The sequence below is a fragment of the Herpailurus yagouaroundi genome, unplaced genomic scaffold, assembly GCF_014898765.1.
Source record: "Herpailurus yagouaroundi ecotype Mexico unplaced genomic scaffold, PumYag 28, whole genome shotgun sequence".
In the NCBI taxonomy this organism is placed as follows: domain Eukaryota; kingdom Metazoa; phylum Chordata; class Mammalia; order Carnivora; family Felidae; genus Herpailurus; species Herpailurus yagouaroundi.
The window spans coordinates 106,410,477-106,436,666 of NW_024412376.1; the positions used below are offsets into that span (position 1 = coordinate 106,410,477).

At 40.9% G+C, this 26,190-nt stretch overlaps 1 protein-coding gene across 1 annotated transcript in view; it reads left to right on the top strand.

The window, feature by feature from the left end:
• Window positions 1-19,593, top strand: part of SCARB2 (scavenger receptor class B member 2) — a 76,937-nt gene extending 57,344 nt beyond the window's left edge. The window contains exons 6-12 of the mRNA XM_040480860.1: window positions 1,243-1,362; window positions 4,035-4,204; window positions 9,226-9,344; window positions 10,621-10,694; window positions 11,743-11,794; window positions 15,191-15,349; window positions 16,845-19,593. Coding sequence (XP_040336794.1) covers window positions 1,243-1,362; window positions 4,035-4,204; window positions 9,226-9,344; window positions 10,621-10,694; window positions 11,743-11,794; window positions 15,191-15,349; window positions 16,845-16,883 — 733 coding nt within the window. The 3' untranslated portion in view covers window positions 16,884-19,593. The remainder of the gene's footprint in view (window positions 1-1,242; window positions 1,363-4,034; window positions 4,205-9,225; window positions 9,345-10,620; window positions 10,695-11,742; window positions 11,795-15,190; window positions 15,350-16,844) is intronic.
• Window positions 19,594-26,190: the final 6,597 nt, after the last annotated feature.

A 26,190-nucleotide genomic window follows, 5' to 3' on the forward strand; every position in this document is an offset into this window, starting at 1 on the left:
CACCTCTGCTCCTCTGCTAATGAATGGGGCAGGTCAGTGGAGCCCACCGACTCTTTTGTCCCTGGAGAGGCAATGCCATCTCTCCCAAGTGCACTCCAGGAAGGGGAACTGTCTCTCCCAGTGTGACCCAGGGGGTCCTCAGAGCACACTGTCTGTTCCCGGGCCTCTGCCTTCCTTCCCCACAGGAGCACCTCTACATCCACCAGTCTCCATCCCCGGGGTGACACAAACCTCTGAAACTTCAGACTTTGGGCTCCACTACTTATAAAATCTTGCAGTTATCAGCCCCTCTCATTTTCCCCATCAATGGTCTTGGGGAAGTGTTTTTCTTGTGCAATGCCCTGCATGCTGTGTTCTCTCTCTCTCTCTCTCTCTCTCTCTCGGCTCAGGGCTCCCTCCCCTCCGCAGCACCAGTGATTCTTTCTCCCCCAGATCACATCTCCACACCTCCTACCTTCCACAATGTGGCCTCTTTTCTCCCTATAGTTGTGCACTTTGTTCTCTCAGTCTCAGATGGATTTCCTGGGTGTTCACAATGATTTGGTATTTATCTAGCTGTGTTTGAGGGAGGAGGCAACTATAAAGTGCTCCTACTACTCTGCCATCTTAATGCCTTCCTTAAGAGCTGAACATACCTGTCCTGAGGTCGCCTGTCAGTGAGCTAGCTCTGAACAAGGCTATTGTTCATGCTAAATTGAATCAATGTTTTAAGAAAATGGGTATTTTAAGCCTCTGCATCAGATACTCTTTTTTGAAGGAAGGGAAGAGGATGTTTCTGGATGTTGCCTCTATCAGAACTGATTTGGGGATCAGGTGCCTACTGTTCCCCCTCTTGATCCAGTCCCTAACCAGCACCCCCCTTGTTTCTGTGTATGAATAAGATTCTGTGGGTAGCTGGCTCCCAATTAAGGCTTGAAAAGTCCTGACCATCTGAAAAAAATCTCAAATCAAATTTGATCATCTTGGGGCACCTGGATGGCTCAGTCAGTTAAGTGCTGGACTTTGGCTCAGGTCATGATCTCACAGTTTATGGGGTCAAGCCCCGCATTGAACTCTATGCTGACAGCTCTGAGCCTGGAGCCTACTTCAGATTCTGTGTCTCCCTCTCTCTCTGCCCCTTCTCAGCTCATTCTCTCTCTCTCTCTCTCTCTCTCTCTCTCTCTCTCTCTCTCAAATAAATAAACATTAAAAAAATTTAAAAATTTGATCATCTTGACCCTTTCTTGTGCGTATCAATTCCAGGTCACTTGACTGGTGGACAACGGACAAGTGCAATATGATTAATGGAACAGACGGAGATTCTTTTCACCCGTTAATAAACAAAGATGAAATTCTTTATGTCTTCCCATCTGAGTTTTGCAGGTAAGGACTTTATAAATAAGTTATTTGACTACAAAACCCCTCAAAATGTGAGGAATATATGCAGCTACCCTTAACAGGCATGGCCATTTGTGCTTAATCAGTTATAAATGCTGATGGCATATTGAGAGACAGTGTGGTATAGTGGTTCACAGGCTCCAGAGGCTGACTGCATTGGCTGGTTTGAATACCAGCTCCAACACTTACAGCTCAGTGACCTTGGGAAAGTTATTCAACCACTCTGTGCCTCACTTTCCTCATTGGTAAAATAAGGATAGTTGTCTACCTTAGGAGTTGATATGAGGACAAATGAGTTACAGTTAGTAGAGCACTTAGCCCAGGGCATGTCAGAGAGTAAACAATGTTAAGTGATGGCTCTGAGTTATTATGATATGCTCTGTCAAGCATGAAACTTGACCTGGTCTTCTTCCAGTCAACAGATAAGCTCTGTATAGAAGATAAATAAATCAAACTGCTGTCCCTATTTCAGAGTATTAGCTATCACCTTCCCTTAGATCATTCCTGCTCTCACTTGCCCCGTAAGCTCTCTCTCTCTCTCTCTCTCCGCCTGCTTCTTCATGATTATGGCTCCTATTTGGGAAGAAGGCATCCTGCTCTCCACCCTGATTCCCATTCCCCCCATCACCATTGCCCTTTCTCCACCCTTCACCCTCAAACTACCCAAATGAATGGCTGACTCATATAGTCTCCATATCCTCCCCACTCACCCAAGCCAGGCTTTTTATGAAACTTCTCAAATTCCCAAGTGACCTAGCTGCATTTGATGCTGTTGATTCAATATTATCAAGAATTGCTGTTCTGGTGGTGTTTCATAGCTTACATAATTGCACCACCTACCCAGCCAGCCCTGCCAGAAATATTGTTGATACTGTAAATCTCCTTCCTCTCCTGCATTGAATCTGCTACCAGGTGCTGGGATGCCTTCTCAGAAATAGCTCTTGTATTGGCCCCCACCTGTCTGTCCCTGCTGCCTGTGCCATGGTTCCCACCCTTCCAGCTCTCCCACAGAAATACCACAGCCCCCCTCTAGCTGGCTGCCCTTGTCCATACATATTTGTGGGAGGACTGAAGGAACAGAAAATGCATTTGAATGCAGTGAGTGAAATAAGACAAACTAGAAAGGTAGTAGGAGGCTTGTTAAAAGATTTGGCACAGAGGAAACACATTCTTATCTGGCATAACGACTTGTGAAGGGCCATTTGGTAATTATTAGTAAAGCCAAAGACATGCAAACTCCATGGTGCTTCACTGTTCTCCTACGTAAGCTCGCTGGCCTGAAGAACCCTTGTATAGACGTGTAAGGAGGCATACACAGAAAAGTCCATTGCATCACACTCTTAGTAGTGAAAAATTGGAAGCAATCTAAGTCTCTATAAAAAGAATATAAACAAATTGTGTATTCATATGATGTAATATCATGTAAGATTTAAAATGTAAGAATCAGACTATGTAATATTATAAATCTCAATAATGAGATATTATATCAATATTATAAATCTCAATGATGTTGAATGAAAAAGCAAATTACAGGAAAAGAACACGGTGTACTGTGTATAGAACACATAAAAGTAGCAGACGATGCCACATGTTGTTTATGAATGTGCATGTTTGTGAAAGGATGAACACCGGCAAGGGAGGGATGAACCCCAAGTTCAGGACAGTGGCTACCTCTGGGGATGCAGGGGACTGGAATCAGGAGGACTGGAATCAGGAGTGTTATACAGACAGCTGCAGTTATAGCCATAATATATTTTTTATTTACCTGACTAGTATTTGTTGTAAAAGGTATTTATTATAATACTTTCACTATTTTTCCGTTTGCCTAAAATATTTTATTTAGGAAATGCTATAGAGGTGGGATGTGACTGGGAGGCAGCTCCCATGTTGTCCCAAACCCTGTGAGACATATCCCACCTCTGGTTCAAAGATGAAAAAGCCAGACCCAGAAAGCCATTCCTTTGGGCTTCAAATGAAGGACCACTTGAGACAGTGTCTGTGAGAGTGCTCTGTCTGTCACTCAGGCGCTATGCAAATACAAGGGTGGTTAGTATTATGTGCGATCACTGACGCTCAGTAAGGACTCAAGACAAAATTAAGTTGAACTCCGTTGAAATAAATGGCTGAAATAATAAACATTGAAATGAATTCCAGAATATGGACACTATTTTTATTTGAGGTAAATGGGTATCAGTATACATTCAAATCAAAGATCTGTCTAATGGGGCACTTTTCAAGTGCTTACAAAATCTACCCAGCCGAGCCCTTTGTGACCTTTTCTGCTTTTGCTTGGCCTCTGCCCTTGCTTCTGCTTCATTCACGCTGGCACATGTCCATGCTGGTCTAGACGACTCTTTTATTTCTTTCGATGTGAGGCTCCATCCTAAATGTCATCTTAATATCCTACCGCACATTTTTTTTCTTGGCCTTGTTTGGCTGTTACTACAATTGCTACCTCTTAAACAAATTTCGTTATGATTCACCGTCTGCACTGAGTGGGTTGCGTTCCTTTCAAACTTTCTTTTGTAGCTTCGTTTACGGCTTTACCCTGTAAGCTTTAACCATGTTGTACCTGAGAGCGGTTGTTAACTTACTGGTTCGGGGCCAGTTACACTGACCAGAGCCCACACTGACTTTTCATTCTTACTTCCTAACAGATCAGTGTATATAACCTTCAGTGACTTTGAGAGTGTGCAGGGACTGCCTGCTTTTCGGTATAAGGTGCCTGGAGAAGTACTAGCCAATACCTCGGACAATGCCGGCTTCTGTATACCTAAAGGAAACTGCCTGGGCTCAGGAGTTTTGAATATCAGCATCTGCAAGAATGGTAAGAGCTCAGAGAAGGAACATACTTATGAGTGTCTAGAATGAAGGGTTAGTGTTCTTCAATAAAAGAATGTTGTCAGCCCAAACGAAAGAGTGATTCTGGCTTTTCAAGAATAGTATTTCACAATATGGCTATAGAATGGTAAAAAAAAAATACTGGCTTTTCTGTAATGCTTGTTTTTTTTTAAATTAAGGTTTAATTGCCATATAACATTTTATTAGTTTCAGTATACAATGCAACAATTCAATATTTGTACGTATTATAAAATGATCACTGCAGGGATGCCTGGGTGGCTCAGTCAGTTAAGTGTCAACTCTTGATTTCGGCTCAGGTCATGATCTCACGGTTTGTGAGTTTGAGCCCTGCGTTGGTCTCTGTACTGACAGCTCAGAGCCTGGAGCCTTCTTCGGATTCTGTATCTCCCTCTCGCTCTCTGCCCCTCCCCCACTTATGCTCTGTGTCTATCTCTCTCAAAAATCAATAAACATTAAAAAAAAATTTTAAGTCTATTTTGTCTGATGTAATTATAGCTACCCCAGCTTTCTTTTGATTTCCAGTTGCATGGAACACCTTTTTTCTTCCCTTTACTTTCAGTCTGTGTGTGTCCTTGCATCTGAAGTGAGTCTCTTTAAGCAGCATATGGATGGGTCTTACATTTTTATCCATTCAGCCACTCTGTCTTTTAATTGAAGAGTTTAGTCCATTTACATTTAAAGTAATTGTTGCTAAGTATAGACTTACTGGCATTTTGTTCATTATTTTCTGGCAGTTTTGTAGTTCCTCTGTTCCCTTCTTCTTTCTCTTGTGTAATGCTTCGTATTTATAGAATGCCCTGTTGTGTTCTTTCTGCGCAGTAGTTTAGAAGTCTTTTTTTTTCTAATGTTTATTTTTAAGAGAGAGAGAGAGAGAGAAAGAGGGAGCATGAGCAGGGGAGAGTCAGAGAGAAAGACACAGAATCCGAAGCAGGCTCCAGGCTCCAAACTGTCAGCACAGAGCCTAACACAGGACTCAAACTCATGAACCGTGAAATCATGACCTGAGCTGAAGTCAGATGCTTAACCGACTGAGCCAGCCAGTCACCCCTAGAAGTCTTAATAGTTATAATGGCTCATGTTCACTGAGCACTTACACTAATCACTGTTCACTAGTCATTGTTCTAAGTAGTTTACATATTTACATTTAGTTAATACATGTAAAGCACAAACTGATTTTATGGTGATAACAAAGCTAAAAAAGAAAAGTGGAGAACTTGGTAATGAGAAAGTACATATCTTGTTAAAAATTTAGTGATGATTTCAAAGCAGAGTTAGTTGTATACCCTGACTGCAAATTTCCCAGTGTTTCTGAATGTCTGAGCTATTCTACTTCCTTCCATGAATGAAGCAGAATTATCAGTGGTATATTAACAAAAGCCTTTTCTTCATCTTAAGAACTGACTTTAACAATCATATGTTGCAAAATTATTCACAATATTCTTACTAGATTGGCATCCAGAGGCCTCTTTTTATAATTGTGGAAACCAGAGCTCAGACAGAGAAGATGATGTTTATAAAATTGTTATTTCTGAGAAAATCCCTACTAGAACTTAGGGACTTCTCCTGTTGCTACTGTGATACTTCTTAGGCTACAATTCCTCTTTAAAGTTTCTTTGGAGAAATTTTGTAGCCCCTCTCTCCTGAATAAAGTTGTCTTTATCTCCTAAATAAGGTAATGTGCTAATTTTTTCCCCTCTTGCCTAATTTTCTTGAAAAATCTCCTTTTGGGGTAAGTCTTCAGTCAGCAGTATACCTCGCTGTCTTTGTCTGATAGAGCAGTGGCTTCAAAACCTGGCCTTTCATGAGGATTATCTGGAGGGTTCTTAAAAATCTATGTCCCAGGGCCCACATACTAGGCCCCAGAACCTGTATTTTTAACATGAGCTCCAGGTGATTCTCATAAAGATGGTGCCTAGGCAGTTTTGGGAACCACTGTGCGGGGACAGTGGAGATAAGACCAAAGGCAAATGGGAACAAGTGCCTGCTTCTGCCCTCTCCTGCTTTCTTCCTGGGGGAATGGCCCTGAAATAGCACCCTGCCCACTTAGTCCATGTGCCTCTGGCTCAAGGCACAAATGCAGACGTATTTTTTCTCATTGTTTCGTTAACATTCTGCTTCCTCAAGAAGTTGATGTTAGAGTCAACAAAGATTCTACTTGGCAACACTCAACAACTACAGTCCATTTCTCTTGCGTCTTATGTATTCCCAGATGTGGACGGAAAAGTTAAACTCTCTAGAATTATCCTCAAGGGTTTTGAATCCCCCCGGACAACATTTTGAATTGTGGGATGAGTGAGTGTTCTGGAGTCAGTAGATCTGGGTTTGTTTGTTAGCATGTTAGCCAAGGTGATTAAGGAGGATTCTAGACTTCAGTCTTCTAATTTGTAATATGGGGGTGATGATAACTTCCTTGGAAAGCTGAGTGAAGGTTAGACAATGTATACAAAACACCCAAGACGGTGTCTGGCCCTTCCTGAATTCTTAATAAATCTTTGAAAACACATTTTAAAGATCATTGTAGGTCACAAAGAAGGAAATTATGGCTTTGTGAAACTGTTTAGTGAACAGTTTCTTCCTAAACAAAACACATGGATGTGACAGATGATATGTATCTTGAGCCATGGCTAGTAGATATGCAAGCAAATGTAAATTATTTGGCAATAAGTTAACTTCTCCAAATATATGTTTCCATGGCAGCAATTATTGGATCCCTCTCTCTTCTTCAATAGCATAATCTACAGTAGGTTTCCTTTAATAACTTGTTTTCCTATTTGTGCCTTTTTAAAAAACAATCTTATTGAAATATATATGACATACTGCATTACATTAGTTTCAGGTGCACAACATAGTCATTTGACAATTCTGTACATTAATGTTCCCCACAACAAGTATAGTCACCGTCTGTCACTATACAAGGTTATTACAATATTATTGACTATAATCCCTATGCTGTACTATTGGTCTCTGTGACTTATTTATTTTATAACTGGAAGTTTGTCCTTCTTAATCCCCTTCACCTATTTCACCCAACTCTCCCAGCCACCTACCCTCTGGCAACCACCAAATTGTTCTCTATTTATGAGTCTGTTTGTGGTTTTTTTTTGTTTGTTTGTTCATTTGTTTTGATTTTTAGATACTGCAAATCAGTTGAAGTATATGGTATTTGTCTTTCTCTGTCTGACTTATTTCACTTAGCATAATATGCTCTAGGTCCATCCATGTTGTCACAAATGGCAAGATGTCATTCTTTTTATGCCTTAGTAATATTCCATTATATATAGATAACACATCTTCTTTACCTATTGCTCTACTGATGGATGCTTAGGTTGCTTCCATACTTTGGCTGTTGTAAGTGATGCTTCAGTGATCATAGGATTGCATTTATTTTTTAACATTAGTACTTTCATTTTCTTTGGGTAAATGAAACAGGTGTGAAGTGATATCTCCTTGGGGTTTTGGTTTGCATTTCTCGGATGATTAGTGATGTTGAGCATCTTTTCATGTGTCTGTTGGCTATCTAGATGTCTTCTTTGGAGAGATGTCTATTTAGGTCCTCTGCCCATATTTTCAACAGGTTATTTGGTTTTTTGGTGTTGATTTGTATGCGTTCTTTATGTATTTTGGATACTAACCGGATATATTCTTTGCAAATACCTTGTCAGTAGGTTTCCTCTTTGTTTTGTTGATGGTTTTCTTTGCTGTGCAAAAGGATTTTGTTTTGGTGTAGTCCCCATAGTTTATTTTTGCTTTTGTTTCCCTTGCCAGGGGAGACACATCTATAAATATGCTGTTAAGGCCTATGTCCAAGACATTACTGCCTATGTTTTCTTCTAGTTTTATGGTTTCAGGTCTCATAGTTAGCTCTTTAATCTGTTTTGAGTTTATTTTGGTGTATGGTGTAAGAAAGTGGTCCGGTTTCATTTTTTTACACGTAGCTGTCCAGTTTCCTCAACACGATTTATTAAAGAGATTGCCTTTTCCCCATTGTCTGTTCTTGCCTCCTTTGTCATAGATTAATTGACCATGTAAATGTGGGTTTGTTTCTGGCCTATTCTGTTCTGTTGATCTATGTGTCTGTTTCTGTGCCAGTTCCATACTGTTTTGGTTAATATAGCTTTGTAGTATATCTTGAAATCTGGGGCTGTGATACCTCCAGCTTTGTTTTTCTTTCTCAAGATTGCTAGGGCTACTCAGGGTCTTTTGTAGATTCATACCCATTTTAGGATTATTTGTTCTAGTGCTGTGAAAAATACCATTGGTATTTTGATAGGAGTTGCATTGATTCTATAGATTGCTTTGGGCATTATGGACATTCTCTATTTGATTCTTAAAATGAATAGGAAAAAATAAATAAAAGAAAAAAAATGGAGTCTTCATGTGGTCAGACCTTGATCTAGTCAGAGGCTGAGCAGATAGCATGACCAGGCAAAGTCTTAAAAGTCTGTATCAACATATGCAGGAGAAGAAAGCCTGTCTTAGGTTAACCAAGAAAAACAGAAAAGCAAGCAATAAGTGCTTTCAGATGAGATTTCCTCATTCATTTAGAATTCTGCCTTCATCACCTGACAGCTGGATGTCCCTGGGTCAGTTTTGTAACTTCTCTGAACCTCACCGTCCTCAAATGCAAAATGAAGATAATAGTTTTAACTTAATAGGGCTACTGCAAATGTTAATTAAAAGAGTGTGTATGAAGCCTTTGTATTTAATAGATTCAGTAAATACTGAAGAATAAATAATTTAGCCATGACTTCAATATATACTGTGGGATAAAATAATGTTAGGGTAAATGAGATGTTAGGAAATGAAGTATAAATCCCAAACTAGGAGGCGTTGAATGGAATTTTAGCCTGCCCCTCTCCCCCACCCACATTTACTTATGTATAGAATTTCCCCCTCCTTAGGAACCAGGTTTGTAGTCAGGAACTTTATATCCATCTTGGACTTTTAAGAACCATGTCATTCGTCTCTGTTTTCCTTAAAATGCAGGTGCACCTATTATTTTATCTTTCCCACACTTCTACCAAGCAGATGAGAGGTTTGTTTCTGCCATAGACGGCATGCATCCCAATAAGGACTATCATGAGACATTTGTGGACATTAATCCTGTGAGTACCCACGTCTTCCTGGTAAAAAGCATGCATTTTGTTCTCTCTACACAGTATTTACCAGTTTAGTCCGGAGCACCGTGAATATTCTGTCTTCCTTTCATATACATATTCAAATGGAGAAAACTCAGCTCAGTGCTTGAGATGCATAGTCTCATGGCCTTACAGGCTGAACTCAGTGGCTCTAATATGCAGAAATATTTGCAAACCTGCTTTAACAAAAACGCAACTGTAAAAATCCCATCACGGGAACAACTGAGATTGGACCCAAGTAGCCTCATCAATGTTCTGTTGCCAGCCTTGGGCCTGAATATACATACATTCTCCTACTACTGAACAGATCAGCAAAGCTGAAGACATTCTTCTGCTTACTGCCAAGGAGTGTTTTGGTTGAAATTTAAATATATGTATTAGCTTCACTGACTTTTGGCAGGCCTCTTTCTACAGGCACTTTTGAGAGTTTATTGCATGATATTATTAATTTAAAAGGCATTAGATATACATATGCTTTAATCCTGTTTTCAAAGAGGAGAAAAACTAAAACCATGAGAAAGCCTCTCACGGTAGGAACTGAATGAAAGGCCAGATACCTTCCTTCTTGAGATTTTGAACACATGGAACAGTAAAGAAAAAGCAAGAATAGTCGTTGACATGACAGTGTATGGGCATTTCACTCTTCTGTGTGAGAAATCAGTGGTCTTATCTTTTGGTGACTAAGATCAGGTATTCCCCCCCCCCTTTTCTCTCTTAACCTTCAGTCGGTTCCTTCTCCCCAGCTGCACTGTGCTTGTCCCCAAGGGCTGGACGCAGTCCCGTAACCTCAATGCAGAGGCAAAACTGCTGTGGGGGGACGGCTGCTGGCGCCGCTTTCCCAGCTTTGATGGGGGCTGTCCTGACCACACCAGGGACCACTCTCTGGCTCACACCTTCCTCCTGCCAGGGTCACCTAGGGTTTTGCTATCCAAAGTGGCAGCATCCTGGGTGCTTGCTAGAAAGACCAATCTCAGGCCTCACTCCAGACCTACTGAATCAGAATCTGCATGTTCACAAGGTCCCCAAGAACTCACATGCAGATTGAACTTTCAGAAACATTGGTCTACCAGGCACCTAACCCCGTCCGCAGCTCTCATTCTGTTCCGGGGTCTGTTTTCCCTTGTCTCAAACATGGCAGTGGTCCCCCTGGTTATCAGCACCACACAGAAATGGTGCTCTACTGAGAAAAACTATGTGTTTTTAATAAGTCCTAATGTTTTCTTTCCATGTCTCTGATTTGCAGTTGACTGGAATTATTCTAAGAGCTGCCAAGAGGATCCAAATCAATGTTTATGTGAGAAAGTTTGACGACTTTGTGTAAGTTTCACTTCTTTCTGCAGAGGCAAAGGATAGTTGTGCTGACTTTCAGATGGGGTTGATCCAGGAGACAGCCCACTTTCTAAGTCTGCTCACTCCTGCCCTTCAGGGATGAGGCATAATCAGCATTTGTGTGTGTGGGGGGGAGGGGGGTTGAGAGAGAGTGTCAGCGGGGGAGGGGCAGAGAGAGGGGGCCAGAGGGTCTGAAGCAGGCTCTGTGCTGACAGCAGCGAGCTTGAGCTCAGTGTGGAGCTCGAACTCACAGACCCCGTGAAATCATGACCTGAGCTGAAGTCGGATGCTCAACCGACTGAGCCATCCAGGCGCCCCTATAATGTGCATTACGTTATTATTAACCATAGTTGCCATGCTGTACATTAGATCCCTGTGACTTACTTATTGTGTAACTGGAAGTTTGTACCTTTTGACTCCATCCATTTTGCCAACCCCCCAACTCCCAACTCTGGCAACCACCAGTCTGTTCTCTATGCGTGTAAGCTTGGTTTTTTGTTTATTTGTTTTAGATTCCACACAAAAGGGAGAATAAATAGTATTTGACTTTCTCTGATTCGTTTCACTTAGTGTAGTGCCCTGAGGGTCCATTCATGTTGTCACAAATGGCAAGATTGCATCCTTTTCTATGGCTGAATAGTATTCCAGTGTGAACATATACCATGTTTTCTTTATTTAATCATCCATCGATGGACACTTTGGTTGCTTCCTTATCTTTGCTACTGGAAAAAAATACTACAGTGAATATAGGGGTGCATATGTCTTTTCGAGTTAGGGATTCATTTTCTTTGGCTAAATACCCAGAAGTGGAATTGCTGGATCGTATTGTAATTCTGTTTTTAATTTTTTGAGGAATCTCTCTACTGTTTGCCCTAGCAGCTGCACCAGTTTACATTCTATCAGCAGGGCACATGGATTCCTTTTCATCCGCATCCCCACCAACATTACTACCCTTTGCCTTTTGATAATAGCCATTGGAACAGGTATGAGGTGATATCTCACTGTGGTTTTGATTTGTCACCTTTTGCCTTTGTAGTGAAACGGGAAGCATTAGAACCATGGTTTTCCCAGTGATGTATATCAACGAGGTAAGTCCTGGGAGGGAGCCATGGGTATGATTTACTTGTGGAAGCTTGGAAAACTTCCATTCAGATGTCGACTCTTATAGCTATGTAATTTGAGATGTAAGAAAGGGGGAAAGGTGATTTTTAAGAACCTGTTTGTCCTCAGAAAATTTCTCTTTATATGTTCACATGAAGTTTGAGATTTAAAAATGACAGAACGAAAATTTCCCTTCTCAAGAATATTATCGGGCAAAACTCTCTTCTGGGAAGCTGGTTATGTAAGAAACAAAAGGCAAAGGTAAATGAAGCAATGTCAGACACTGCTGAAGCAGAAAAAATAGCCAACACTCAGATTTCCAGTTAAACCTTTCTTTGCATCTTCTCCATCTTTGAACCCCTGCCAGTTTGTAAAATGTAATCAGTTTACCATTCATTAGTAAAGGAGGAGGAAAAGAGAGTAAAATTAAAATGATTGGCAACATTACATGAAGGTTTTGTGTAAGGTGATGAAAGAAATGATTGAATAAAACATGATACATTCTCATTCACTTCAGTGATATATGGTTGCCTTATATTTTATAACATAGAAGTTTTTTTTGTTTTACTTTCTGGTGACCAAACATATCATGAGTTATAGGACACAGATCCTATCTTAAATTTATTATTTTTTTTTTTTTAGTGTCTATTTTTGAGACAGAGAGAGACAGAGCGTAAGTGGGGGAGGGGCAGAGAGAGAGGGAGACACAGAATCAGAAGCAGGCTCCAGGCTCTGAGCTGTCAGCATAGAGCCTGACGCGGGGCTTGAACTCATGAACCTCGAGATTATGACCTGAGTGGAAGTCAGCTGCTTAACCGACTGAGCCACCCAGGTGCCCCAACACAGATCCCGTCTTAGTTCAAACAAAGAGAGTTTCCCTGAAGAAATATTTCTTTCACACTGTACCCACAGAATTTTTATCAGTAAACATTAAGTATAAATTGAAGTTTTGTAAATAAAAACATATTCGGAAAACTCAGAAAACACCTATTTAAGATACCTGTGATAAATTCTTTTCTGAACCACATACATTTATTGCAGTAAATCTCCTCAGTTTCCCTCTCTCTTCCACCCAGATTTGAGAGGTTACATGCAGGGGTTTTCTCTCTCCAATAAATTCTTGGTTGGCTTACGTCTGTTGTGAACAGCAGCATCTTTAAGTTTTTATTATTTTTCTCTGTTCCCTAAAAAATCTTGTTCTGTATAGGAAATTTGGTAACAGAGATTGGCAAGAAAAAGGAAAATTAAAGAAACTTTCACAAAACCTGAGTGAGAATGACACTGTTTTTGCTTTATTGTACTCAACAGTGTATTGCAAAATTGTCTCTGATAAGAACTTTGTAAAAAATAATTTAATGTTTTCTACTTTGTAAAACTAACATGTGCTCTTTACAGAGCTCTTGGAAAACTAAAAATGTATATTTTAAAAGTGAATCACCATACAAATATTGAATCATTCTGTTGTACACCCAAAACTAATATATTGTTATATGTCAATTTTACTTCAGTTTAAAATGTTTTTAAATATTTACAACTGAATCACTGATAAACTGTCCCTCAGAGACAAGTACAGTTTACATCTGCTTATATTGCCTCTTAGTATTTTTCTAGTTTTGACATTAAATACTTGAGACCATACTGCAGATACAGTTTTATAACCTATTTTTTTTTCATTTGGCATTACTTTGATAGCTACATTTATAAATTTTTGAAGGGTTTGTGATTACAATTCTAAGACAAGGCTTTTATTGTTTCACAGGAAAAATTTAGGCAATATTTACCAACTTATAGAATCTATCTGAAATTGCTCCAGGGTCATCACTCTTATTGTTTGTGGAGAGGTCTATCGAGACCTCTGGTCTTGATTACTAGAGATTTAACCAAGACACTAATTATACTTTCCACATACCATTGTTGGAATGTTTCATTCATTCAATCAACTGACATGAAAGCAGGGCTTTTTGTTTTTAATTTATTTTCAATATTTTATTATTTATTTTTGAGAGAGAGACAGAGCATGAGCAGGGGAGAGGCAGAGAGGGAGACCCAGAATCTGAAGCATCTCCAGACTCCAGGCTGTCAGCACGGTGCCCGATGCAGGGCTCAAACTCACGAACCCCAAGATCATGAACTGAGCTGAAATCGGATGCTTAACTGACTGAACTACCCAGGCACCCCAATGGGCTTTTTGAAAATAAGGAAGGACCCTGTACTGCCAGCTTATGTTCATAGTTGTGGCATATTTGAAATCCCCCCGCCCCGCCCCCAACTCAACCTTTGCTTTGCTTAGCTCCTTTGTTAAAGACCATATTGAATCCAGGGAATTATGGAGTAAAACTTTGTACTTTTGATGCCTCCTAGAAAGAACTTGACTTTATCCCAGAAAAAGAAAACATTATACTTTGAAGTGACATTGGAGCCTACTCTCCCACCTTCTTTTTCCAGAGAAGGAGAATCTGACTCTGATGGGTCTTGGCCAGTTATTGGAAGTACCAACTCTAGAAGCCCATCCTCTGCCTCAGTTCAGTGCGGTTTCAGCCTAAATTACGCCCAAAGTCCCATATGTTGCCATAATTTTTATGAAATTAAGCTCTCCAGACACCTCACCCATGACAATTTAAGGAGATAATATCTTTGTTCTGCATCCATCAAGTGTTATTCTAGAATATTTTCTTGGTTATCAACACCCTCTGGAACTCTGGTGAGCCTCAAGACATCCCTGAACACTTTCTATCGAGACCTCTGGTCTTGATTACTAGAGATTTAACCAAGACACTAATTATACTTTCCACATACCATTGTTGGAATGTTTCATTCTTTCAATCAACTGACATTAATTCAGTACCCACTACGTGCAGAGTGCTTTCCTAATATTGAGGTGACCAAGATGTAAACCTTGCCTTTGGGAACCTCACAGTCACAAGGAGACCAAACAGACGGTTATAAGGCAGAGTGCGCAGCGATGGGGGATTTTAGGGAGTGATATGGAAGTGCAGTAAAAGGACCTTTAACTAGGCCTGAGGTAGCCAGAGAAAACTTCTGGATGGAAGTGATGCTGAGTTGGATTTTAAAGGACGAGTTAGAGTTGTCTGATACAAAAGATGGTATTATCTCATTATTTCTGAATACTTTTTTCCCTACTATTTCCAACCTAGTTTGAAAGTAAGACATGTCTTCAGGAAAAAAAAAAAAAAAAAAAAGGAAGATGTAATGAATAAATGCCCCCTCTGGTTATCTAATTTATAAACGGATTTTCAGTATTTCTGGTTAGCGACAGAGAAACTTCCCCAAATCGTGTTTAATGATTTAGAAGGAAGATACAGCAAAAACTTTACACCCTGGATATTTAGTAATCAAAGGGATACTATTTTCTTGCCTTCCAGAGTGTTCTCATTGATAAAGAGACTGCGAGTCGACTGAAGTCTGTGATAAACACTACTCTGATCATCACCAACATACCCTACATTATCATGGCGCTGGGTGTTTTGTTTGGTTTGATCTTCACCTGGCTTGCATGCAGAGGACAGGGATCCATGGATGAGGTGAGCAGTGGTTGGAGGAACTTCTCTATTACTGGGTAACCTTACCGGAGGAAGCTAACGGTGCTTCACTGAGGGGCTGTCAACTGGCTGGCTCATTAGGGTGGATTCTGAGGTTTTATGCTGGGCACAGTGATTTCATGGTTATATTACTACTAAACCAAATGAGAGGCAAGGGCAGTGTGTCAGAGGAGGAGGAGTAATGGAATGGTACTGTCCAGTATTTGGGGCTCTCTTGGCGGGCATGAAATCACTGTGAGTAAGCTTAATGTTTCTGAAAATAACCTGAAAGGAGAGGAGTATTTAGCAGCTAAACATCTGGGCTTTGGTGTGTCAGACTGCCTATATTCAAATCCCAGTTCTGCCACTTCATAGCTGTGTGACCCTAGAAACTGCGCCTCAGTTCTGCATCTGTAAAGTGAGATAAGAGAGCCTCCCTTAGTGGTTTTTCATGAGGATTAGAGGAGACAGTAGACAGAAAGCATTTGGCCCAGTGTTAGCATTTACAGTAAGAACTCAATAAACATTAATTAGGTGATGCAACAATCCCAAGATTGTAGAGCAAGGCAACCAGAGACCTGCTTGGAAAGAATCCGTAATATATCAGAAGATACCTGTCACTGAGTCATCACTGCATAAGAAACGATTGGCCCAGGGGAGTAGTAACTTTCCTGGAGAGAAGGGAGCATCATCAAATGGATGGGATAAGCAGAGTTACGCTGGCCTCCCTAAGTGATCAGCAGGCCAACCCAGCTCAGCTTTCAGTGAGTCTTTTCTGTGAGAGCCTTTCTTAAATTCTCAGCAGCTTCCGTTTTTGCAACAAAGGCTTTCTCCCCCCGCTCCTAGCTGCTTCAAATACGTGTCTGAAGCAAACGTGAAGTAGGAAATGAAATAGGTTGAAACCATCTGAGTCATATTACCTCAGATTTCCCTAGGTTCTACATTCTTCCATTATTTCTCTTAACCTGTGTCCATCAGGTTAGCAGGAATTAGGTGTGAGGCATTTATTCTGTCATTTCTAGCTATGGATCTCACTTCCAGTCTGACTTTATACAGTCACTGAGATTTTCATAAGCACAGGTGAAAGCCTGTGTAAATGTTATTACTGCTCCTACAATGAACCATTTTCGTGTATTCAGCAAGCGGGCAATGACTGAGCACCCGTTACTCTGAGACGTTGTTCTCCGGTAGGTTTCAAATCAGGAAGGAGCAAATTCAGTGTAGTCTGATCAGAGTTATAGTCCGGGTCAATACAGGGAAGGGTACTGCTCTGGTATCGGGGGTGCAGGTGGTCAGAGCAGGCTTCTTCAAGGTCAGGGCTGAATGGGAAAGAAGAGGCAAGCCAAGAGAGAGGGAAGCAGAGTGTGACGACTGCCCTCCTGTCAGTCTCTCCTCCGTCCATCTTCCTCCACCACCCTGTCCCCCAACTTTTCACTTCCTGGGAGAAGTTTCTGATGTGAATACCTGACTTCGCTGTCCCCTCTCTTCTGAATCTCAGGGAACCGCAGATGAAAGAGCACCCCTCATACGAACCTAACTGTGGCCCGAGTTTGGGGAAGGAACCGTGTGAGCTGTCCTAACCTGGACCACAACGTGAGGAAACTATCCACGTCTTCATGGGCATGGTGCCTGCTGCAGAGAGGAGGGAGGAGACCCCGTGCTGGCAAGCGACGAGAGCATTCCGGCAGGAGGTTAAAGAACAGACTGACATGGTTGGCCATTAGGCTTTATAAAATTGTTTTGTTTTTCATGTGTCTAGCAAGTATTTAATAAACTCTTGTATAGTAATTTTTGTTGTTGTTGGGTGCTGGTAGCTCCAGAATTCTGTGACCACCGTTGTGGTTAAAATATGTCTGCATCACTTGTTAACGTTCCTTGGTCTAACCTTAGTAAGTATGCTTCATTTACCAAACTTTGTGCTCAAAATATATAAATACTATTTTACGTTGTATTCCTCCATTCATTTCACCCCCAAAACAGAAGTAAATAGGAGTTCGGAACCCAGGGTAAAATAGCCTCATTCAGTACATCACTAAAATGCATCTAGTTTCCTCTTTTTAAAAAGTTACATAATTATATTTCATATGCTAACCTTCAGTTCATAATTCCTCCAAGAAAGTAATTCAGTCTTTTGACTTTCAAACTGTCTGGGAACCAAGCAGGGAAGGGGTTGGGTGGGGTGAGGTAGGCAGTGGGGCAATAACCCTCAAGTTGATTGATAGTGATAAGCACCTGCGGATTTTTTACTTGTACTTTTGTGAATCGAGAGAATGCACAAATAATGTTGGTGAGGACAAGTACAGATATTTCATATGGAGTAGAAGGAAATGCTAGTTATGACATTTGTGGGTAGTTTGTTGTTTTTTTTAGTCAGAATGATCTTGATGTGGAAAGGTGCTTCTGGGAGGTATCATCAGTAACTGATTTTTTCCTCCAGTCATCCTTGCCAAATATGATACTGTATTAATTACAATACTATTGAGTAACTTTGCAAAATTATTTATGAATATGGGAAACCCATTCATCCACAGCCTGAGTTACACATACATTTTGGGAAGTCTGACTGCACTAACAAAACGTTTCTTCTGGGGAAGTTTTCTTGGGAACTTTGAAATTGTTTTTGTAAGTTGTTTTTCTTTCCTCACATTTGGTCCCTTCCAGTGTTCTGCGGGTCACTGTCACTCACTGAATAGAGAAAAATGTGCCCTACACTTCCTGTGACAATCATTTTGCTGACAGAATGAATGATGGTGTTTTAAAATATTGTACAGAAAATGCTTTAAAGAAAGGTCCCTTGGGATCCAGAAGCAGCGTCTTCTCAGAAGACCTTTTGACTTTCAATGCAACCTAAGTCGGTCAGAGGATAGGAACCGTCATATGTCACAAAATCCAAGCCCGTTTAAGAGCATTTTCTTTGAGTAGTGAAGTTCAGTATTCATTTTTGATTAAGAAACCTACATAGTTATCCAGCAAAATGCACATAGAATTTCTTAACAACTGAATCATCTTACAGGATTTTCTGTATAAAACTGGATTTCAATGTAAGCAAATAAAGAAAAAAGCCATGGGTTTCACAAATACAGCTTCTGATCCCTGTGTGGAGGTAATAAATCCCATTACTTGCCCCAATTTCCTTCTGTCTACACTAAAGCAACATGTGACATATTCCCTTCTTGAAGGAGCAGTTCATTAAACCTTCAGCTTCTCTATAAATTAAGAAATATTTTGTAAATATTCTAAATCACCAAAATGTAAAAAACTAAATTGAAAATATTGTCAGTAATACCAAATACCTAGATTTTTTAAATTTATCAATATTTAACTATGTAATTGGCACACCTTATTCTTTTATGCACCTACTTATCCACATATAAGCCAGTGTGTATTTATTGGTTCATCTTGTTATCAGGATATAGTCACTTGTGAGGAGGAAATTTTTCAACACTAGGAATGGTAACAGTTGATTGATATACACTTTAAACTAAATCCCACACATGTGGGGAGATCAAACACATATTACTTCCATACGATTCTAATAGTTATTTGGCTTAAAATCACATTTGATATTATCTTTCTGAAAAATCTGTGACAAACCCAGAAACTGCAGTCAAGATTATAAATTGATTAAGAACTTATGTGCCTATTTGGTCTTAGGTTGAAAATAACAAACTATTACTCATGCTTATTCTCTTGGAGCCATTATCCTGGAAAGGCCTCCAAAGTCTTTGTGATTGTCATAATCCCAGAATGTGTGTGTCCTGTACTATGATACTCACTAGGGAGAAACCAGAGAGAGGTTACCTCACTTCTCTTAGGGAAAATTGGGAATTGAACACAGGACGAGAAATGGGCTTTGCCACTTTTAGCTCAAGGCTTTTCCTACTGTACTTTATTTCCTCATGTTCTAGAACGATCACTGGTCAAGTGGAGCAAGTACTATATGACTAACCCCTATTGGGGTTTTTACCTAAGGGAGGCTAGTTGTTTTTTTTTTTGTTTTGTTTTGTTTTTTAATTTAAATTGCTTGAGATAGGAGTTCTACAAAAGGTGACCTTCACACTTGGCCCTCTGGGCATTATTACTAGAATTAATTGCTTGTGGCTATTAAACAGAATACTGACCAGAATGCTCTTCATGTAGCTTAAATAGGTGGTTCATTTCATGTGATTCTTGACATGTTTATTTCTACCCTTAATGCAATGAAGTATTTCACTAATAAAACTGTTTATATGAAATTGCACTGGAAATTGTTATGTCATCAGATGACCAGTTGTCTCTGGAGTTTCATTTGTTGTTTTTTTGTTGTTGTTGTTGTTGTTGTTTTTAATTTTAGAGATCGCGGCAGGGAGAGGGTCAGAGGGAGAGAGAGAATCCCAAGCAGGCTCCACTCTTAGCGTGGAGCCTGATTCAGGGCTCCATCCCATGACCTTGGGATTGTGACCTGAGTCAGAATCAAGAGTCAGACACTCAGTTGACTGAGCCACTCATGTGCCCCTGGAGTTTCCTTTGAAAGATGCTTTTTTCCCTCTTGACAAATGCAGGCCTGAGTCTTACCTCTTGGGCCACTTATGATGTCCATTCCGTTGTGGTGGACAGTTCTAGGCAGCCTGACAAGTCGCACTTGAAGGGAGTCCTACAATGTGCTCCTCTGCCCCAGGGCTTTCTCCACAGTCCTGGAAGCCCCTCAGGAGCACTGGGGGGTTAATAGGCCCAGGTATTGATACTCAACTAAAGGTAGGAGTCAGCTGATAAATGTTCCAGTCCTCAGAGGGACAGTTCTCAGACTCATTCTAGGTAGTTCCTCAACTAGGATTGCCCACAGTAGGAACTCCTTCTCATTATTGTTTCTTCCTTCCCTGTGTCACTCCTCCCATTCCCTCACTGCTGCTTTTTCCCAAGTAACCCACCTGTGCTAACATTCTTCTTATTCAGGCCCGCTTCCAGGTAAACACAAACTAAAGGCATACAAGTCCACCCAGAAGGGTCAGAGAGCTATGGGAGGGGTCCTGGACCTTTGTTTCTATAGACATTTGTCCTAAAATGATTAGCCCCCAAATTTAGACTACCTTTAAAACCTTTCCCATCCCAGTAATATTGCGTCTTATTTCTGAAATAGAGCAAATCCATTTCAGCCATCACATATCTAGCTCAGTGTTACAAATGTCATTATGTATTGAGGACACTTGATCACTAGCATATATGCTTTCAAGGAATCCCAAATCTAAAACAGTATGGAGTTTCCTCAAAAAATTAAAAATAGAACTACCCTACCACCCAGCAATTGCACTACTAGGTATTTATCAAAAGGATACAGGAGTGCTGATTTTAAGGGGCAAATGCACCCCAATGTTTATAGCAGCGCTATCAACAATAGCCAAATTATGGAAAGATCCCAAATGTCCGTCAACTGATGAATGGATAAAGAAGATGTGGTATATATATGCAATGGAGTGTTACTTGGCAATCAAAAAGAATGAAATCTTGCCATTTGCAACAACGTGGATGGGATTAGAGTGTGTTATGTTAAGCAAAATAAGTCAGAGAAAGATAAATATATGATTTCACTCATATGTGGAATTTAAGAAACAATGAACATAAGGAAAGGGAAGCAAAAATAAGATAAAAACAGAGATGGAGACAAACCATGTCTCTCAAATACAGAGAACAAACTGAGGGTTGCTCTAGGGGAGATGGGTGGAGGGATGGGCTAAATGGGTGATGGGCATTAAGGAGGACACTTGTTCGGATGAGCACTGGGTGTTATATGTAAGTGATGAATCACTAAATTCTATTCCTGAAAACATTATTACACTACATGTTAATTAACTTGGATTTAAGTTTTTAAAAAAAAAAAAAGGAATCCCAAATCTGATTTTTGCTGGCTTATGTCATAAGGGGAGTTCTGTGTATCTATTTCTGCTTGCTCAAAGGTATATAGAGACATCTGGAACTCTGCAACATACCAAGCCTAATTATTTCAAATCAAGGAGTGAGAGAGATTCAGAAAATATATTTAAAAGAATACTAATAAGGGTGACATGTGTTACCAGGTATTAAAACATATACACACCCGTGAACAATAATTAATAACGTGTGGTAGAGAACATAAGAAACATGGATACACATTTATCACAAGATGAAGGCCCCATTTCCAATAATAACTATAGTCTTTCATTTATTCAACTAATATATTTATTTTTTAACCTTTATGGAGGTATAATTTTCATGCCATAAAACTTTAAATGTAAAACACAATGATTTTTAGTAAATTTACTGAGTCATGTAGTTTTAGAACATGACTACCTCACTAAAATCCCTCTGTTCCCACCTGCAGCCCTAAGCAACTGCTAACCTACATTCTGTCTCTATAGATCTGCCTTTTCTGGGCTTCTCATAGAAGTTAAAGTGGGGTGCCTGGGTGGCTCAATCAGTTAAATGTCTGACTCTAATCAAGAGTCAGCTCGAGTCATGATGACTGAGCCCCAAGTTGAGCTCTGTGCTGGGATTTTGTGGAGCCTGCTTGGGATTTTCTCTCTCCCTCTCTCTCTACCCACTCCCCCACTCACGCACGTGTGCACTCTCTCTCAAAATAAATAACTATTTGGAAAAAAAAAATCATTCAGTGTGTGGTCTTTAGGGCCTGGCTTCTTTATACATTATACTTTAAAATAATGCATTCAGGGCACCTAGGTGGCTCAGTTGGTTGTATCCAACTCTTGATTTCGGCTCAGGTCATGATCCCAGGATCGTGGGATTGGTCCTGCTTTGCTCAGCAGAAAGCCTGCTTGAAATTCTCTCTCTCTCTCTCTCTCTCTCTCTCTCTCTTTCTCTCTCTCTGCCCCTCTCTGCCATTCATGCTCTCTCTCTAAACTAGAAAAGAATAGAAAATAAAATGAAAAAAAAAATAAAATAAAATAAAGTAAAAAAATAAAATAAATGTATTCAACCAACTTTATTGGGCAGCCACTTTATGCCGGGCACTATAAACTAGGCTATTGGTAATCACAAAGAGACATCTGGATCTTAGAGTCTAGTTGGCGGTGGGGGGGGGGGGTAGCAACCAAATAATTATAAATGTAAAATTTCAACTAAGTTTCATGATGCTCTGGGAACACGGCTTAGAGTCGCAGGAAGGTTTCCCTAAGAAAGTAACATCTGACTGAGACTGACGAATAGGTGTTAATTAGGCAAAGGAAGCACTTCAGCGTTTCAGATAGAAGAAGGAGGTCATGCCCAGCAGCAGGAAGGAACATGTTTACAAATGACTAAGAAGATGTTTGCTTGGAGCTCAGAGAAGGAAGAACAGTAGGAGATAAGGTTGGAGAGAAAGGCAGGGGCCAGATCAACTTGGATCTTATTAAGCCATGTAAAAAATTTTGGTTTATTTTAAGACCCACAGGAAGCCACTGAAGTATTGTAAATTGGATTGAGGGGGTGGGGGAGACATGGGAGACATGGCAGTTTTGTTTAGAAAGACCTATTCTAGCTGCAGGGTGAATAAACTGGAAGAGTCTATGTGGATGCAGGGAGGTCAGTTAGGCAGTTGCTGTATCAGGTGGGTCCCTTTGGGGTCTCCATTGGTATGCAGGATGGATATTGTCTGGGTGTTGTGCACCAGCCTCCAGGGTGAATTCCACAAAGCTGCATAGCAGGGGCTAAATAATGGGCTTTATTGGGGAAAATAAAAATGTATAGGGCCAGGACAGCAAGAAAAAAGGCAAAGCCCCTCAATCCTCCTGTCATCCCACGGAGAGGCAAGCCAAGGGCCAGAGTACTGTTTGGTCTCAGTACGGAGCACATATCTGCCTTCTAGTCCCTCTTTTTATGGGGCAAGCGTGAAGAAGCAGTCTTGTCAATGGAGGAATGTACAAGCCACTGAGCAACAGTTTGGATTTGGGGTGAATGCTTTGTAGAAATTGTCTGGGAATGTCAGCTGCCCATGTAATGTCACCATCTCCACTGCTAGGGTAAAGAAGACACTGTTTCCATGGGACTCGAGTTTGGGAGCAGTCCCTTTCCCCAGGAGAAGGGGGAAGTCGTAGCCACGCCAGCCTGTTCACCAGGCAACCCAGAATAAGGTCATAGTATAATAGCCCTGCTCGCCGTACTGCAGGGGCCACTGCAGTGTCTAGGTAGGGGGTGGCAAACCTTTTCTGTAAAGGGCCAGATGAAAAATAGTTTTGGCTTTGCAAGCCTCTCTTGTCCCAACCACTCAATTCTGCTCTTGTATCATAAAAGCAGTCATAGACAACATGTAAACAAATGGATGTGTCTGTGTTCCAGTAAAACTCTATTTATGGGGCGACTTGGGTGGCTCAGTTGGTTTAGTGTCCAACTCTTGATTTTGGCTCAGGTCATGATTCCAGGGTCATGAGATCGAGTCCTGTGTCAGAGTCCATGCTGAGCATGAAGCCTGCTTGGGATTATCCCCCTCTCTCTTTCTCTCCCCCCGGTCAATCTCCCCGCTTTGTGTGCTCTCTCTCTAAAAAACAACACCCCCCTCCAAAACTGTATTTACACAAAAAGTTGACAGTGCACAATTTGGCCACCATTTGCTAATCCCTGGCCTAGGCAAAAGATCATGGTAATTTGAATCAGGGAGATGGCAGCGGAGACAAAGTATTTCAGAAATGTTTAAAGATAAAATATGTAGGACTTGGGAGAATATGGGAAAGGCAAGGAACAGGGACATGTCAAGGAACTCATTCATCCATTCTACAGTATTGACTAAGGTCTGTGGGGATGGGGGGAGGCATTCTGCTAGCAGTAGGGATACAACCAGTAAAAAAAAAAAAAAAAGTTCCCTGCCCTTATTTAGCTTATATTAAATAGGGGAATCAATAAATAGGTGGTGGTAATTACTAAGAATATTTAAGTAGCCATAGTGACAGGAGTTGAATGTGCTAGTTTAGAAAGGGTGGTCAGGGAAGGCTTCTTATGGAAGAAATACTCACCCATTGTTTTCCATCCCTGATCCTTCTCCCCTTCCATCCATTATTTCTGTGATTTCACTCTGCTGGTTCTCCTAGCTCTCTGGCCAAGCTCTCTCAGGCTCCCTTGAGGGCTGTTTGCTTTCTTCTTTTCTTTCCTTTTTCTCTTTCTTTCTTTCTTTTTCTTTCTTTCTTTCTTTTGTGTTTATTTATTTGAAAGAAGAGAGAGTACAAGCAAGGGAGGGACAGAGAGAGAGGGAGAGAGAGAATCCCAAGCAGGCTCTGCGCTGTCATCACAGAGCTCTACATGGGGCTGGATCTCACGACCATGAGATCATGACCTGAGCCGCAATCAAGAGTCATACGCTGAAATGACTGAGTCACCCAGGCACCCCTGCTCCGTGCTTGATACTGTGCTCAGCTGCAACCTCTTCTCACTTGATACTCTTCCTGACAATTCCAGGGACTCCCTGACTTCAGGCACAACCCAAACACAAGTCTCTGTTCAACCTCAGTCGCACACACCAAACACGTGCTGGATGTCCTCAGCCACTGTCCTCAAGTCTGGAAAGTTAAGAAAGGAATACATTTTTTCTTGTCTTCGTTCCAAATTCCCATCACAATCTACCCAGTTGTACAAGTCAGAAACCAGGGACTCTTGCTAGACTCCTCCTATCCCTTCCCTCCACATCCCATCAGTCAAGTCCATCTGCTGCCATCTCCCTTCCGGCTGTCCTCCTCCCTGTATCAGCAGTCTCACTGGAACACATGCAATTACCACTAATACCAAGATTTAATTTTTTGAATAGGTAACACATTTATATTCTCAAGCGAAAAAGGGCTTTATGGGAAAAGTCCTCCACCCATCTCCCAGACACCCAGTTCATCTTCCCAGAGGCAACTAATGTTATTCACTTTTTTATATATATCTTTCCAGGAATATTTTATACAAAAATGTGTATTTCTACATTCCAACCCTTTTTTGTCATCTAAATTGTAGCACAGCATAGACAGTGTTCTAATTGTTTTTCATGTAATTTATCTTTCAGATCTATCTTTTCAGTACATAAAGAGCTTTACTGTTCCCATTTCAGGTCTGAATAGCATTCCTTTTCATAAATGCAACTATTTAAGCAAACCCTTTTGTTTCCAATCACTTGTTATACCTTGTATTTCATAACTTTGCCTAATCATTTATAATCATTTATAAGATAAATTCTTAGAAGTAGCATTGCTATGTCCAAGGATTTCTAATTTTGATAGACACAACGGCTTGTTATTGTTTTTCTTTTAACAGGTATACAAGCACATGGATTTCAGAATCACATAATTCTCTCAGGTTTGTTATAAAAAAAAAAAAACTAAATAGACATCATTTTCAAAGGCACCTCTGTTAGGTTTTCTGTTTTGTTTTTAATTTACCCCCATGACTAGGTAACAAGCTGCTTCAGTAATTCTCATGAGTTTTAGCATTATCCATTGACCCTACACTACGGAGATGAGGATTTGGCCTACCTATCCAGTACTCATTACACACTCGCATTCATCCCCACGCACATCTTTTTTTTTTTTTTTTTTTTTTTTTTTGAGCGACAGTGCCCGGCGCGCCTGTGAAAAGGGGAGGGGCAGAGAGTGGAGTACAGAGGCTCCGAAGCGGTCTCTGCGCACCCAGCAAAGAGCCCAATGCGGAGCCCGAACTCACGAACCCAACTGCTTGTTAACGCACACCTTTTCCAAGCCTTTAAGGGCTTTCAGGCGCCAAGGAGCCGCTAATTTGCCAGCATTTCCTCTAAGTTGTGACGCTCCACGCCACGTGAGGCCGCTAAGCCCCCGGAAGCTGGCGGGCCGGGGGGCGTTCCCCCTCCAATCCCCGCCTCCTGCGCCTTGCCTGCGCTCCGGTCTCTTTGGCTAGGC